At 41.9% G+C, this 17545-nt stretch overlaps 1 protein-coding gene across 1 annotated transcript in view; it reads right to left on the minus strand.

Annotated features, from left to right (window-relative positions):
- Nucleotides 1-2993: 2993 nt before the first annotated feature.
- The window catches only part of CSTF3 (cleavage stimulation factor subunit 3), an 86296-nt gene continuing 71744 nt past the window's right edge, over nucleotides 2994-17545 (minus strand). Inside the window, exons 11-21 of the mRNA XM_006110279.5 lie at nucleotides 14574-14683; nucleotides 14084-14200; nucleotides 13670-13744; nucleotides 12448-12591; nucleotides 12256-12358; nucleotides 10700-10769; nucleotides 9449-9644; nucleotides 5856-6009; nucleotides 5200-5294; nucleotides 5000-5060; nucleotides 2994-3694 (exon numbers count right to left, since the gene is read on the minus strand). Coding sequence (XP_006110341.1) covers nucleotides 3492-3694; nucleotides 5000-5060; nucleotides 5200-5294; nucleotides 5856-6009; nucleotides 9449-9644; nucleotides 10700-10769; nucleotides 12256-12358; nucleotides 12448-12591; nucleotides 13670-13744; nucleotides 14084-14200; nucleotides 14574-14683 — 1328 coding nt within the window. The 3' untranslated portion in view covers nucleotides 2994-3491. The remainder of the gene's footprint in view (nucleotides 3695-4999; nucleotides 5061-5199; nucleotides 5295-5855; nucleotides 6010-9448; nucleotides 9645-10699; nucleotides 10770-12255; nucleotides 12359-12447; nucleotides 12592-13669; nucleotides 13745-14083; nucleotides 14201-14573; nucleotides 14684-17545) is intronic.

Consider the following 17545-nt stretch of genomic DNA (forward strand, 5'->3'; position numbering starts at 1 on the left):
TTGCATGAAAAAAAGTTTACCTCACTTTTATTATTACAATAGAAAACAATGTTTCTTTGTTGGATGGTTCTTTTGGCTGAATATGTATATTTGAACATTCTTTAGTAAGTAGATAAAATTAAGACACTTATTTTCAAACACTAGTTTTTGTTGTCAATGTTCTGTTTTACCTCAGTTCTCCTTCTTGCCTGGGGCACATAATAGTCTAGCCTCGTAATAATTTGGCCTAATTTTGTTTGTTGGATTTAGTGTGCTGGTGCTGGTCTCTGATATATGAGAATTCAGACATGATGACTCTCGTGCCCTTAAAATGCCATACTTTCTGTATGGAGAAGTTACTGAGGGCTATTAGAGAGATGCATTTGTTGCTTGAGGACCAGCACTTTGGTTCTGTATATGTCTTCATACCTTTGTGTAGCATCAGCGTGTGATCTTAACATTCTTGTGTATTAGCAGTGGATGCTTTAAACTTATATCAGATGGTGCTTTGGGAGATCCAAATACTACTTTTTTGTAACCTGTGTTTTGGTTATCACCTCAACAGTTCCTGTTAAAGATGAAGGCTAGAAAACACACACTGCTGTTTGTGATGCACTTGTTTGAGGATCAAAGTGTATAGGTTCTAATTGCTGCTGCTTATTTATATTTCAGCATTGCCCAGATTCTCCATCCATGTGGTGACTTACAGTCTTAAGACAGTGCTGGAGGAAAGGATACAACACACAGTGATTGGTGCATCTTTCTAGTTCTCTGAGATGTTAAATTGTAGATAATCCACTAATCAAGTAGCTGATGGCAGTAGGGAATGCTCACTACCCCCCACTGCAGCTCTGCCTTTTAAATGTATAAGAGCCAGGTGACTCATATTACATTTAAAAGGCAGATGCACAGTGAGGGGCCTGGCTTGCACCAGGGTCCCCTACTGTGCCTCTGCCTCCCCTGCCCCCCCCCCCGAGTTGCTGCTTCTGTTAGAGGCAGCAAGGGGGGGGGAAATGCGAGGAGTCTACTCAACTACCTGATAAACCTTGGCTATTCAACTACTCCTTTCACATCACAACAGATAAAAATGGATGTAGAGGAACTAGGGATGTAAAACAGATGTGATAGAATGATAGGAAGGAGGGACACAGCTGAACTATTTTTTTAAAATCAATTTTCATATTCTCTACAGCCTGGTTCTCCTCAGGCCATCAGCGCTGGGAGCCTATTCCTAGTGCAATTTCTAGTTGTTTTGTAGATTCAAGTTGTCAAGCAAAGCACCGAAACTTTAGGCTACTTTATCTCATTGCCTTTTAAGTGATTATTTCAAAGTAGGAAAGAGCCAGATACCAACACCAAAATGAGAAGTAGGAGTCATGAGCAAACATGTGAAATGGAGGATTAAGGTAAAAAATTTCTACCCTGGTTACTTGTGCCCAACAGTCCTGAAAAGAAAATCACTTAATCAGATGTTTAAATATGAACTTAAAACATCTCCAAAGATTGTCAGCCCTGGATGTTTAAGTGAGGAATAAGCACACCAGTAGTGCAGAAGTGGTGACTGGCACAACTCCCTCTGTCCCACACGGCTTTTGTGGCTGAGCTTTCTAGTTGTTTGGAAAATACTGCACACTGGTCCAGGGTTTGAATTCAGTACCTCCAGTACCTTCTTGCTTGTAGTGGAAGAGTGGTTTGCAGACTAGCTTAGTTAAAATACACTTGATCTGATCTGTTTTGTTTAGGTTTTCATTATTACACTTATCACTGTGGCAACTGATCACTTAAACCAACTCACAAGCTTAATGCAACAATCTCATGAACAGAGTTTGTCCTTATCCTAGCATTTACTCAATGAATACAATGTCAGGGTGGGTGACTTGCTGTGTGGCTAAGCAAAGGTCAGCTTCTGAAGTGCCTGGATAAATGTGTACTTAATGTAGGAGATCATCATGCCTGTTCAGGCAAGCAAAGCATCCAGCTGTCTGAGTACTAGGTCCTGCTTACTGAGCCTAACACCTACCAGTGCATGTTGCTTAGGTGATCAGTACAGTAAGGTCTGTCTGTCTGTCTCAATATTATGTTTTAGAGCTTTACTTTTTTTTAAAGCAGCGTTGGCAAACAGAGCCCCCTGTGGGCAGCAGGCACACAGGGCTGTGGTGGGGTCCTGTACTGACTGAGGACCAGGAACTCCATTCCATGTTTGATTTGTCAGCCTCGCACTGGGGTGGGCAATAACTGGGTTCCCAGGATTCACTGTTGACCAGCTGCCAGACACAGTTTACCTAAACATTTGCAGGCATGGTCACTGGCAGCTGGGGGGGAAGGGGGGCAACCTGTTTTCACTTCCTGCAGCTTCCATTGTGTCCTGCTTTTAAAAAACAAACCAACCAACCGACACACATTATGTTGTGGCAGGTTACTAAGCAATCCCTATTGAAAGTTCAACTTACATAAGATGACTATACTTTACTGGTTGAATATATAGTGTAGCCACCTCTTCAAATCTCACTGATACCACTGAACTACAACTAGGCACAGGAGTGGAGCTTGTATTATGTAGTAAGACCATGTATAATATCACGCTCTTTAAATACATTGTTGAATATTAAGGTGTAGATTTAAATGAAATCTAAAACATATGTGCAATTACACAGAAACTGCTTTTAGTACCCTGTTAACTTTGAAAATGACAAGCAAAAAAAAATTTTAAACCACTACAATCAGTTATTAAATAGTAACTATGGATAAAATGTAAGATAGGACTATCAGTACTTCTGGAAATTCCAATAGATGTGTGGGCATTTGATTGACAATATAGCACAAGTTATCTATTCTTTATTTTAAATTGCTTTGGAATGAGGAAATATAGTGTATCTTCCAATGGAGTTAGGAGTAGAATTCTGGAAATATCATGAGGAATTATCTCCTGACCAATAATTAAACCTTATTAACATCACTTTTGAGGATGCTGAGGTTGGGTGATGTAAGAGTATATACCTAATCCAAATAAGTCATGAAAGTAGTTGTCTTTTTTTATTTTAATGGAATGGGTTTTTTTTCCATTTTAAACTACAAAACAGATTCCATACAGTCTGCCATAAATAAAAACAAACAATAAGGCAGGACACTACATGAGCAAATTTAGAACAACTGTTTTCCAGGAAATGTGAATTAAAAATGCTTTACAATTATAAGCCACTCAGTTTTTAAAATAAAACTGTTGAAAGCCCACAAGACTTCAAGTGATTGATGTGAATACACTTGAAGAGGAACAAAATGCAATTCAAACATTTTGTGCTATTGTTTTTGAAAACCTAATTTTGTTTAGCCCACTTTCTAAGACTCATGTGTCTCTGCTAATCAAAAAACATACAGTATAAAGAGGCACCACAGTAACAAAACCTCATTTCCAAGATGTTTGAGAGAAACTGTTGTCCCTTTTAAAACATTTGACATAAGAGGCCAAAAAACCTCTTCTTACAAGTCTTTTACAGTCAGATTTGGAATCTGTTTCATCGGATTCTCTTTTGTTGCCGTGCTCTGTATATGTCATGTACAGGAGGAACTACTGATCCCTTCTCCTCTTCATCGTCAGAATCTTCATTTGGTCTCTTGACAGCTTTATTGAACAGGGTATTATTTTCCACGGGTCCATTGCCTTCCATAGTTAGTTCAGGTAGGCCTCCAGTAATTAATCTTACAGCTTCATCAACAGCTTTGAAATAAGAAATATAAATTGGCTTCAGAAAAACATTTTTCCTTGATTAGAGAAACAAGTCAGTAAATCACTAAGCAGTATACCCTTTTGCCAGAGGCAGTAGTAGGAAATCCTGACTATGAAAATTTATTGCAGGGATGAGAGAAGAGAACTTACATCAAGTAGTGTAGCGAAACTTTTTACTAAGGAATGTCTTTGACATTTTCTCAACTTAATTCTGTAAAACAAACTTCTCAAACTCCAATCAAGCATTGTATTACAGATCTGAAGAAAGATGGTTCATTTAAGCCATTGCTTTTGCCAATGAAGAATTTTGCCATTTTACTCAAACACACATTCACAAATGGTAGTGACACTAGTTGTTAAAAAAACCCCTCAATTTAAGTACTTAAAATCTAAGTCATCTCATGATGTCATTCTCTCATCAGAAATGAGTGAGCTGAAAACTACACTGCATTGGGGGGGGGGGGTGCGGAACTGAAAATGACGGATTTGCTGCCTTTTGAGTCTCACTAGGCTACATGCTACTTTCAGCAAGCATAACAGGTAGAAATTAATGTCCAAGAAGTACTTTACAGCCAGAAAGGGAAAACTCCATCTTGAGTGTCCCTGCCTAAGGTGAAGTTTCTCTGGTTTGTTATAGGAGAACATAAGTTTTAGTTTCAGGTATGGGCACTTGCTCCTTGAGCCTATATAGGCTAAAGATGTTGAGAAAGCTGCATATGGGATTTTACCTCAGAACTTCATGGCCTGTTGCGATGGGAATTCTATTGTATCATGTTCCATTATAAGCACTGTAGAGAAGGGATTATAGGGGACTGACCCATAAGGGACAGAAAACAAGATGTGAACTGTTATGGGGAAACTCTAAAATGGCTAATCCTTTAAAAGTTATGTATTCCAGGAATGAAAATCACCTCATTTCTTTATTATGGAGAAACCTCAGATGGTCAAAAAGGAATCAAAAGCACCAACCTAATCTCTGTACAGAATGCTAGGCAGGTTTCCTGTGCAAGAAGACATATAGCTAGTCTCACACTTACTATGCACTAATATCTTGCTATGTCAATGACGATAAAAATGAAGAGAATAAGTGTTCAGCCCTCAATCTGCAAATGTACACAAACCTGTAACTCAGCAGACTACTTGTGTATTTATGCATATGTGTTTGGAGGCTCCAGAACATTTTGGACAGCCATTTAAACTGGTCTGCAAAATAAATCTCCACAATAGATATTTAACTTGGTAGTGCAGCCCAGTGCCATGTTTTCACAGTAAAATACATGTGTTGGAACAACTTACTTTCTGGCAGTTTGCATCTTCGAAAAATCTCCATGAGTTCATCCACTTGTACAAAAGGGCCCTGATAGTGGAGAAGAATGTAGACAACTGACTATGAAATATTTATACACCAGTGGAAACATTAAGTAGCACAGTCTCTATCATTAATTAAAGCACTGTACTGAAGTGTCTGTTTCCTTGGGACAATTATTAAAACAAACCTGAAAGCAAATAGGAGGTGGGAGGAGCTTCATTAACACTACAGCAGCTGGTGGGACTGGAAATACACCACCTGGCACAGGATGCAAACCTGGAGCTATGAGGAAAAGAACAGTAGACATCAAATTTGAATGTCAGTCACGGTAATTCCAGCTCTATAAAAGCTTTTATCTGACACAAATGAATAAGTGGGTGGTACATTGTCATCTTCAGCTATCTGAACCCTAGGAAACAGGAGTTCTCAACATAGTTCTCTGAGCCTCCCCAGCCCCAATATATAGATTTCCAGAGACCATTTATGTTGCAACAGCTGTTTTGCTGAATAGCAAAACCAGCAGTAGGGGGTAGCAAGCTGAGCAACTGCCTGTAATCTAAAGCCACACAAGTCCCCCCAAAGCTGTCATGATCAGGCTTCTGCCCTGGGCCATAGTGAGTCTGAGCCTTGCTTGGTGGCCCCTAAGCAAAGCACTTGACTTTAATTGTGCTTAAATTCTTTTGAAGTCTCAATGGGATTGGAGCAGATGTTAAGAAGGTACTTTACTCATGGAGGCCCTGATCAGCAAACTGCATTACATTCACGGGATGGCTTAATGAGAGTTAAGGTGCAGTATCTGACCGCTCAACAAAGTCTTTTACCTGGACCAAACTCCTGACTTACGTGCTAAATGTCTTGGCTGAAATGGAATCATCTGCTGTGTGTCTGGTTTGGGGTATTCAGGTTTTCTGTCCACTTCATCTTTTAGAACAGGCACTATAGAAGGCGCCACCACGGGGTCTGGAATTATGGTGGCTAATTTGGCACGTGAGACATCCTGAAAATGCAAATTAGAGAGCACTGAACCAGGGAATTTAGCAATTCCATGTTTAAATTTACACAAAGAAATATTGTCGCTGTATCATTAATTCTTACCATCTTAGCTACATTTTTTCTAAGGCTTTCCGAAGATATCTGTTCAATATATTCAAACTTGGATGTCTTACAAGGTTCCTGAGTCCCATGTTTTAGGCTATGATTTGCATGATATGTGTTACAGTTGTGCCTTGAGGCCCCAGCCAAGATCTAGCTGTGGGCTACGTCTACACTGCAGGCTTCTTGCACAAGAACTGTTTTGCGGAAGAGTTCTTGTGCAAAAGGTCTTCCACAAGAGTATGTCCACACTGCCATGTGCTTTTGCACAAGAGCATCCATGGCAGTGTGGACGCTCTCTTGCGCAAGAAAGCTCTGATGGCATTTTTAGCCACCGGGATTTCTTGCGCAAGAAAAACATGTTGCTTGTCTATACTGCCTTCTTGTGGAAGAGCTCTTGTGCAAGAGGCCTTATTCCTCGTGGGGAGGGGGAATAACTTCTGGAAGAAGCCCTATTTTCTGATGCTGAACTGTGAATTTACTTGCTCAAGAACGTGCGTGCAGTGTAGAAGCTCTGAAAGTTTTTGCGCAAGAACAACTGTTCTTGCACAAAAACCCTTCAGTGTAGATGTAGCCCTAGTGTTTTAGACAGAGAATGACGACTTAAGGCTTGTCTACACACAAGGGCTGTGTGTCTACATTGGCCACTTATTCCGGAAAAGCAGTCACTTTTCCGGAATAACTTGCCAGCTGTCTAGACTGGCTGCTTGCTTTTCCGGAAAAGCACTTTCGATCTAATGTAAAATTGTCAGTGTTTTTTCGGAAAAACTATGCTGCTCCCGTTCGGGCAAAAGTCCTTTTCCAGAAAAACTGCTCCGGAAAAGGGCCAGTGTAGACAGCACAGTAGTGTTTTCCGCAAAAAAGCCCCGATCGCGAAAATGACGATCGGGGCTTTTTTGCGGAAAAGCGCGTCTACATTGGCACGGACGCTTTTCCAGAAAAAGTGCTTTTCTGTGGCCAATCTAGGTGCGCTTTTCCGCGATCGGGGCTTTTTTGCGGAAAACACTACTGTGCTGTCTACACTGGCCCTTTTCCGGAACAGTTTTCCGGAAAAAGACTTTTGCCCGAACGGGAGCAGCATAGTTTTTTCGGAAAAGCACTGATGATTTTACATTAGATCATCAGTGCTTTTCCGGAAATTCAAGCGGCCAGTGTAGACAGCTGGCAAGTTTTTCCGGAAAAGCGGCTGATTTTCTGGAATAACTTGCCAGTGTAGACACAGCCAAGTTGTACCATCTTAACGTAAATGGGTTTAAAAATATTTAGTTCAACTGATACAAATCGCTTGTGGATGCTTTTATATACAGCCACTCTCCGAGTTATGAACAAGTTACGGACCAACACTTGGTCCGTAACTCGAACTGTTCGTAATTTGGATCCCATAGAGTTACATGGCAACCGCGCTGTTCGTAACTCGGATCTGCATTTACGACCGCTTTGGTCGTAAGTGCGGATGGTCCTAAGTGTAGGTGGTCATACTTTGGGGAGCGGCTGTATGTCTATATGTATTTGTATTTTAGTATGTTCATTTTGTGTATCAAACATTTTCTTTCACCTCATGTATAGAAACAGCTGAATTGTTTTAGCTGAAATTTCACCACAAAAACCCAAAACCTAAGTCAGTATGGGACCTGCAACCATGATTGGAAATTTTAGCAAAATTATAAGCAACTAAAAAAATCTTAAAAATGGAAACAGGTTTCTGTCTGTATATTATCTGTGTTAAAAAAACCACACACACATTAATAGAAAATGTTTATAAAGTATGAGTCCATGAACTCAAAGCCTGAACACCAGCCCTGTTTCCACCAACCAGGATTATTTGTAAACCATGTTTAGGTAAAGTCCTCCGTGAGCAGTTCAATAAGCTAATTCTTCTAAGGAGTACTCACATGAAGCAGGCTTACATGACTAGGTTCTTTATGAACAATTCTGGAAAACAAGTGACTCAAACACCCTTTCTGAGAGAGGTGATTCCTGTATCCTTCCTCTCAGCAGAAGTGAGAAAACAATCCTTCCAGCAAACAAGCTCTTATTGTTCTCCCACTTGTTCACTTATTTCACATTGCACATGAAAACCTTCTAGTTTTATCTCTCAGTTGTTTCCCCCAAACTTTATAAACCGCAAAAAATAAAACATCAGGAAAAAAATACCACTCAGGACAAACCAAAATGATTTGGTTGAAACATTTCTAGAACTTACAAAAACTAGATAATAGAACTGAAAGCTGCATGTACCACAGGTCACATACCAATACTTATTAGCACGTTCCATTAAATAAAGACTGACATGCCTGAGGCTCTCAGCACTAACAGAACTATGGTTGTTATTAAATAAAGACATTGTCAAAGTGTCATGTGAAGAAGTGGGCTGGGCCTATGAAAACTCATGATGCTATCTACATGTTTTGCTAGTCTTGTAAGGTGCTGCAGGACCATTTTCTGTTTTGTATGTTTTTCCAGTTATAGACTAAGTCAGCTACGCTCCTGAAGCCATTAAGGACAGGCAGATTTTCTCAGCTTTCAAGCTTGATCTTTGGTACTCAAAGATTCATATCTAACCCTGCTACAGAGTTAGTGGGAGTTTTGCTACTGACAGAACAGGAATTGGGCCCATTCCTCTGATACTGGTCTTTTTGAAGTTTTTTAGCAAAGGAATGAGTCATCTTAAATGCCTATTGACTTAAGCAGGAATGTTACTTGAGTAGGGAACTCAGAATTAAGCCTGTACTGAGGATTTGGAGTCTGTCAGGCATTACTGCACCAACATTTCATTAAAGAAGGCAAAACCAAATATTATTTTAGACAACATTGCATCTATTAGTCTTGTTCTCTCTCCACTTCCCTGCAATGGTTAACACCTGGCATTCAAAACACCAGCATCGTGGGACCTCTTGAAGTTCTCACTGTTACCCAAAAGCATTCTAAGTGAAGGACTGAACAGAAAGGCTGTGAACAACATTAATTCCAGGTTTAACCTGAATGGAGTTAAAACAAGGATGAATTAACTTGATGCTTTTAACTCCATTTTAGATCAAATCTAGTTCAAACAAAAAACCACCCAAGGGAAAGGAGTCTATGGAAAAAGAAGTCCAAACTTGCTTTATTTGAAACTCAATGGAAAAAAAAATCAAATCAATGGCAAAACTTTCACTGGGAGCAGGACTGGGCTAAAAAATGGAAGAATAAACCCCTAAAAAACCCCAAAACAAATGAAGGTTTGTTTGTTTTTTCCCATCTGTCAAGGAAAATGGAAGAAGGTAAGTGGAAGAAGACACATTGTTACAGGACTGCACCAGATCTCAAAAGAATGATCATAAAATTAAATGTTCTCAGCTACCTACCTTGTAACCAAGAGCTTTAAGTTCACTTGCAGAGCAAGGGTACAAATCCATGAACTTGTACCTATCTACCAGCAGAGCTGTCTCTTTACCCTCATATTCTTCTTTGAAGGCTGTAAACCTCCGTTTTTCCACTTTCAGTATACTAGCTAGATCACCAATATTACTTTCAAAAGCTAAAAAACGGGCCCAGATTTCTCTGTGAAAGAAAACAGGTAAAGGGAATAAATGATTGTTTGGGGGAACAGCTGTGCTGAATCCCTCCTTCTTGTCAAGATACACAAGAGGACAGACTCCAATAAAAGGAAGGTGAAAGCATGGACATTACCATTTAATATATCATCTCTTATCTATATGTATAAGTAATGCTAATATTATGCTCCTGATTACCTCATTTTTATAACACTTTTCATTCTGACAGACCTTAAAGCATTTTACAAACTATGTATACTGCAGTAGTAGGGCAGCAAGAGACCAACCAATGCATAGTATTCTGCACAATGTTAAATTCTAACTTCAGTGAAAATCCCACACAGCTTGGTAAAAAGGAATTTGAGCACATACATATGGGGTAATTCAACCTGCATTTTAACCTTACAGCCAAGCCCATCTGTGAGGAAAATTTGGCTTTTAAATGTGACACCTCCGTTTCCCTTTCTTCGAAATGGGGATAAAAATTTTCTCTCAGAGGATCAGAAGCAACAAATTCGGACATGAATGAGGAGAGCAGTGGAACATTCTTTGGCCATGATGCTTATGTCTTCTAAGCATTTCCCTATGGGGAGCACCAGGATTTGTACCCTTCTTACAATAACTGTGTTTATAGAGAGGGTGGAGACATGGCTGATGGGGTTAGGGACCAGATAGAAAGGGCTGCAAGCTCATCTATGATTCTTTTTCACTGGTTTTGGCTTTGCTTTTTGTACTCCTACTAACAGTCCTCCTCCATCAGTTCAGTTCCCCTGCTCTCGTGCTTGCATTATTCCCCACAATCTTTCCCTTCCTTTCCCAAAATGGCAGGGAACAATACTCTGATCAGCAGTACCATCTGCTAAGAATGAATGATGTATTTACAGCGCAGAACGGTTTTGTGCTCTCTCATCACCAATGCTCTGCTGACCATTCATGCCCTTTTCTTTAGGTGTGATTACGAGAGAGAGCAAACCTGCTAGCTAATTACATTTTAAAGGAGAGATTAAAAAGAGTTAAAATTTACAGTGAACATTATTTGTCAAAAAAATTGGACAAACTTACCCAGATTTCTCAGGTGGGAGGCTTCCAGAGGTTAAAACACGCTCAAACAAAACTCTTGTATTATTGTCCTCTAAAAAAAACCATATATGTAACCATTAAAAAGTATAAACATTCCATTCTAAATCTGTTTCTGTTCAGAGAAATTGCCATTCAACTGAAAAATAAAAGATTGCTCCAACAATAAAATATACTCTGACTTTATTTTTAATAAATAGGATCAAATAAACACACACACAGCCACAGCCACATCAATACATAAGTTAATCCTACTGTCGAGATATCAGGAAATGCAAAAGCCTCCTGCATGGACATCTCAGTATTTCAGAGGTACTCACCGTGGTGACAATGGAATTGCTGTGTAACATTCAAACACTGTATTGTGACTTGGTTACTGGGTTTTTATGGTATAAGTATGCTGGCTTAGTTTACTGCTACATTGTTGGAAAAACAAGCAGGTAGCAGAATAATGGCTCAAGATAACCATCATCTGCCAGCAAGGTACAGTGCAGGAGCCCTTTGGTAGTCCACCTCTGACTAACTAAAGAGTTCCCCAAACTGGTTGTGGGCAACAGAGGCCAAGTCTGAACTCAGGAAAACAAACCCCTAACCTAGCTTTAAAAGGACACCCCATCAAACGGGAGATGAAACCGACTGAAACGTCTAGGTAAGAAAGATACGCACTGGTCTTCAACCTTTGTAACCGTAAGGTCACTTTTTCAATGTAAGTGCAATGTGAGATCAACCTCAAACCCAAACAGTCTTGCCCAGCTTCTTTCCCTCCCCTTCTGAGGCCCTGCCCCTTCTCTGAGGCCTCACCCTGCTCACTCCATCCCCTTTTGCCCCCCACCCTCACTCACTTTCACCAGGCTGGGATACGGGGCTGGAGTGCAGGCTCTGGTCTTGGGGCAAGGGGTTTGGAGTGTGGGAGGGCCACTGGGCTTAGCCCAGGGTGGGGTACTGGGGTCCAGGAGGCGGTTCACGGTGCAAGCTCTGGGAAGGAGTTTGGGTGCAAGGGGACTCACATCTACAGCAGGAAGTTGGGGGTAGGAGGATGTTCAGGACTGGGATGGGGTTCAGGATGAAGGCTCTGGCTGGGCACTGTTTAACTGGGACGGCTGCCGGGTGGTGGGACAGTGGGGTTAAGGCAGGGTTACTCCTGCCCTGGCCCTGCACCACTCCTGAAAGCAACTGGCATGTACAGCAATGGCTCCATGTACTGCCCCTCATCTACAGGCACTGAGCCCACAGCTTTACTGGCTTCGGTTCCCCATTACTGATAAACGGGAGCTACAGGAGCGGTGTCTGCAGGTAAGGACACATGTTGAGACCCCCTGCTCTGCCTCTCTCAGGCGTTGCAGCGACATTCCAGCCACGTTCAGGAACACAATTCCCACAGGGATAATGACTCCAGCCATGACAGGGTAGGCATGTTAGAACTCACTGCCCAAAGAATTACATTTAAGCGTAAAAAAACGAAAATGATGAAATGAGGCCAAACTCACAGAGAAAGAGGGTTAATGTTCCATTAGTAAGCTTTCCCAGTTCCCAAAGCTTACCATTAAGGTGAGACAGATAGTCAATGTACGCCAGTACATATTCTGGAATGTCTCCATATTTCTTTAGCCCCAACTCAAAAATTTTGAAGGCCACTGATTTGTCCTGCAAATGTTAAAACAGAGTTATGAGCTTCAAAAACACAGCACATCTGTTAATACGTCATTAATCCCAAAGAACATATCCTAGTTTACCTTACTACAGTAATACTCCATCAAAGCAGCCGTAACATACACATGATGGCGGGTCCGGGCATCCTCTCTCGCTTTCTTAAATATCATTCTTCCAGATTTGATGCCTTCCGCCCGCCTTGCAAATTTCATATACTGTATATATACCTAAAATATATATGATGATTTCTTCAGCACATAAGATGGTATACAAAACATAGAAGTACTAAGGTAAGAAAAAGACATCTTTTGGACATACCTAGAATTTGCTCCAGTCACAAAATATAATAAGGGTATGTCTAGACTGCGGCTCTATTTCAGGGGTGGAGCAAAGGCAGGAGCCAGCACCAGCTCCTGTTTCCCTCCCCCACACTACACTGTGGCTCACGCCTGTACCCCCACCCCCTAGGCTGCTGCCTCTGTGGTAGGTGGGGGGAGACGGCTCTGCGGAAGCCGGAACACACGGGGAGCCAAGCTTAAAAGCCAGCCAGCTTGCCTTCCCCCTGATAAAGAAGCAGCTGGGGGTGAAGGAAGGAGGGAGTGTGTGTATGTAACTGAGAGGACTGAAGAAGGTTCACCCCTGAACTTAAACTTTTCTGTTCCCTTCCCATCCTGCCATGTTTACTGTTCATAATATAAGCTCCTCAGGACAGGACCTCTCTCTCTCTATGTACAGTGCTGCCACTATTGTGAAAGTATTAACATGGCTTTCTTTTTCCCCCCCTTAAAGTGGCAGTATAGTAGTAGCTTTTGTACTTATGCAGTATACTTCATCCTAAAGTGATTCATAAGTTTTAAACATAAAGCACCTGCACATTACATCACCTCCTGGGGTACAGAGTGACAATCAATGGATTCAAAGCACACAGTTAAGGCAAGAGGAAGTGAAACTTTGGTCAAGTCAACAAAGCAAGTGCCTCTTCTTACCAAGCAAGCCAGGAAACCTTAATGCACTTTCAAACCAGCATGGCTTACTGTAGGTTTTATGGATGCAGAGAATTAAGTGCATGCTGCCCAAGTTATCTACCTTGGAAAACTAAAGGGCAGAATCACTGACCTTGCTGGAATTTGAATCACTGACCTTGCTGGAATTTGAAACTAGTCTACCTATTCTCAACCTAATACTTAGATTCACTAGTCATTCACTTGAACTATTAATGGACGAGAATGCTAGCTATTCTTTGGGTATACTGAGATCAATATTACTAGAAATGTGGAAAAACTGAATCGTACTGAATCAGCTTACCAAAGTGGGATCGATATCTTCAATAGTCAAGAGACGATTGTATATACTGTGCACCTTCTCATACTTCATTCGACTCTAAGGAAATAAATTGGTTTAAAAAATTGCTAACATGCGCCATAATGTTAGAGAAGCTGATGTTTCTGGAAGTCTTCCTCTGCCACTACCTACTTGTTTAAAAAAAAAATCAATAATTTGAATATTTCTAACGTATTTTTTGAATTAATACAGAAATATTTTCCAATTTTATTATGTTAGCCTAGAAAATAACAATGTAAGCTGAGAAATTTGGCAGAATTTATATTCCAATTATAGAAAAACTCTGCTTATATAGTACTTTTCAAGCAGGTGAGATTTTGGAGAAGAGACGTCTTGTCCCATTGGCGTTTGAGACAGCACTGAAATCTTTTTGCTCACCTCTTCGTAGTCAGCATATGCAAAGTACAGAAGCATGTTCTTCTTTAGTAAAGTGCTGATCGCTCTTTCATAAATATTAGCAGCCTCATCACTGAACAGTTTAGCATTGTTCATGTCCTATGAGACAAACATTTAATAAAATTATGTAATACTCATGACACTGAAGACCAAGTTAAGATCTGATCCAGCAGGCACTTATGCACCATTTTACTTATGGAAGTAGTCCCATTGAATTCAAATGGGAGAGTATTCACATGCTCATGTACATAAGCGTTTGAAGGGTCAGCATTCACCATGTTACTATATGTATCAACCATACAAATCTAACATTTAGACTGCATAAAATATTTAATGGCAACATTACACTTGCACTGCATCACCCAAATGGTAATTCTGGATGTTATGGAATCCATTCAGCATTCTAAACTTCTACACATAGTCTGAGGTGCTAAAAATGTGTTTTCCCCTTTGGCCATATCCATTCCCTTACCCCTTTCTCAGCTAGCAGCTTACTGGATTGTTCAAGATACTGTGCAGCCTCGTACCAGATATCTGGATGATGCCCCAGGACCAACAGGCACTGCTCATAAGCAAACATAACTAGGGGAAAAAAAGTCAAAATGATAAATATTCCCAGCAAAACAAGGTGTATGACTGTATATTAGCTACTTGTATTTGTAGCTTAAAGTATCAGATAACACAGAAGATACACAACATGGCTTGAGGTCAGCCTATCTCTCTTCAGGACACTGTCCCAGTTGCAGCCAGTGGGGTGTTGACACAACATCCCCTCATTGTAACAGAGAGGGGGCGACTGGCAGAGTGTTCTGCAAATGGGCCTGTGACCACCAACCTTGGTCTGAAATGGCCTATTGTTGCAGATTTTTTCAGGGCTCCTGTACTGAATTTGCAGCCAGGTCTCTGAAGAGAGTTAAGGCAGGCGGAAGTACTAACAGACATGTTGCGACATTTTAGTATGTACTGCTGCTGCTTGGTAAGAGAAGTGATTAACTGTAATTTACATTTGGTTGTGTGATTTTAAATGATTGGCAGGATGCTCAAAGTGTAGGGACAATTTTTATTGAGCTACACTGAAAGAAAATATAGAAGTAAAATACTATTTTGCACACAGAAGTAAAGAGACGGAGTAATAAGAAAGTCATCTGTAGCTTAATATTTTAACCACTTCTTAGTGGCTGCTGATTGTTCCTGGCTTCCTATTAGCAGAGGAATGACACAACTAGTTCTATTCCCATCACAACTTTACTCTAGATGGAAAATTTTGGTCACACTGGATTTGTGTTTTCCCTTCTATTTTTTTTTTATCCACCTAATCTTTTCTTGTTCCACTTCTAGCTGAAGAGAACCAGGACAGAATTTGGAATATCAACACTCCTGGAACAAGGCACTGAAATGAGACATTGTGGTCTAGCAGCAGCTAGAGGTAATGGATAAACACCTCCAACGTAGTTTAAAAACTGATTCAACCCTAAGAAAAAAAAAAGATCAGTTACAATACTCAGTAATTGAAGCAAAATGCAGTTGTGACTATTTTCTTCCACTATTTGATCTGAGGAAGTGGGTCTGGCCCACGAAAGCTCATCATCTAATAAACCATCTTGTTAGTCTTTCAAGTGCTACATAGTCCTGCATTTTGCTTCAGCTACACCAGACTAACACGGCTACATTTCTATTACTATACCCAGTAATTGTAATTCATGTCCCTTCTGTAGTATTAATAGTACTTCTGCTGGTTCCCATACACACTGGGAATGACTCCATATTCAGCTCATCTGTACTAGAGACGTAAGTGACTAGTCGAGTAGTCCACTACCCAATAAGCATAAGCTTATCGCTTTCCTCTCCCCTCCCCGCTGCCTCTATCAGAGGCAGCAAGAGGGGGACCGGTTTCTTCCAGCACCGTCTCTGTGGGTTGGGGTGAGCAGGGGAGGCAGAGCTGAAGTGGTCCCAGAGCCGGTATGAGTCCTGGCTTGCGCTGCCCCTGGAGCTAACCCTGTTGTGGCCCTGCACTTTAAATGTAGTAAGAGCCCACACAGCTCTTACTACATTTAAAATGCAAAGCCGCAGTGGCAGTAGGAAGCGCCATCTCCTCCTTATCAACTAACTGTTACTTAACATCCCTAATCTGTACTGCCACATCTACGACATTGTAACTTTCCTTTCCCTCAAATTTGTCTACTATTATCTGTGTCTAGTATTCTACATTTTCAAGGTACTTTTCATTCCGCATGTAGGGATTGGTTACAAGATCGAATATAAGCTGTGACTTCTCCTTTAAGTGTGTGTGTGCGGGGGGGGGCCCCAGATTTTCCTATGTTACAGCAAGGGTTGGCAACCCCCAACACGGATGCCAAGCCGATTTTCACTGGCAAGTGGGGTGGGAGCTCAGACCCACCTTTTTCCCCTGCACTGCCATTTGAGCCTTGTGGCCAGCATAGCCACAGCACCAGCTCCGGGAGGCAGATGGGGAGGCTGCAGACTTGGCTGTGCACTAGCCAGCTATTGGGGCTCTCCCCCTTCTCCGCCCGCCCAGCTCCATTACAGACGTGGTCCAGTGGAAGCAGCAGAGAGCTGGTGAAAGCAGGTGAGATGCTGCTGCTGCTGCTGGAGGTGGTGGGAGCGTGGGGGCTCAGCCGGGCAAGCTCCAGGGGCCAGGGCTTGGGCCACGTAGGCTTCTCCTTAGGCACTGGGGCCAAGAGCGGGGCCGAGGCTGCTCCTGGATGTCTGAGACAGGGGCTTGGGCCATGTGGCTGCTCCTCTGGTAAAGGAGCCGTGGCAGTGGGGCAGAGGCCCGGGGCAGCATGTGTGTGGCTGCCTGGGCTGAATGGCGAAAGAGGGGGTGCTGGCACTGGGCTGAGGCGGAGGCAGGGAGGTAGTTTGTCTGTGCTGAGAGGTGGGGGAGGGGTGGATAATTTGTGCTTTAGCTGGGAGTTAGGACCGGACAGACGGCTGGTGCCTGCTACTTGGAGAAGCAGGATTTATCCCAGCCCCCATTTGGGCTGGGGGGAGCAGATTCCACAGGGGAGGTAAAGGGGGTGCCTGGGTGCTGGCCTCCGTGTGGTGAGCTGGAAGCAGGGGACAGTTTATTTGGGGTTTCTGACTGAACACTCAGCAGCTCATGTGCTGCTTGAAGTTTCAAACGCCGCGCCCAAGAGCGGAGACCTCAGCAAGGCAAAGCCAGGCCAAGGGCCACGCTAAACAGTACGATCTGCGTCTTCACAGATTTGTTAATGAAGCTGCTGTAGGTAGGATTATTATGGGCTTTAAAAAGTGTCACCAGCACTCGGACCCGTATATACCAGTGAGTAAGTTAAGTCTCAGTGCACCACTTCTGACAGGTTGCTGACCCCTGTGCTATATGATGGGAATTTCCTAGACAATTAGAAACAAGTTCTCTGTCTTTCTTACACAGGAAAAGAACTGTAAATGTTTAATCTTTAT

This window comes from Pelodiscus sinensis, chromosome 5 (assembly GCF_052426305.1).
Source record: "Pelodiscus sinensis isolate ZL-2025 chromosome 5, ASM5242630v1, whole genome shotgun sequence".
NCBI lineage: Eukaryota > Metazoa > Chordata > Testudines > Trionychidae > Pelodiscus > Pelodiscus sinensis.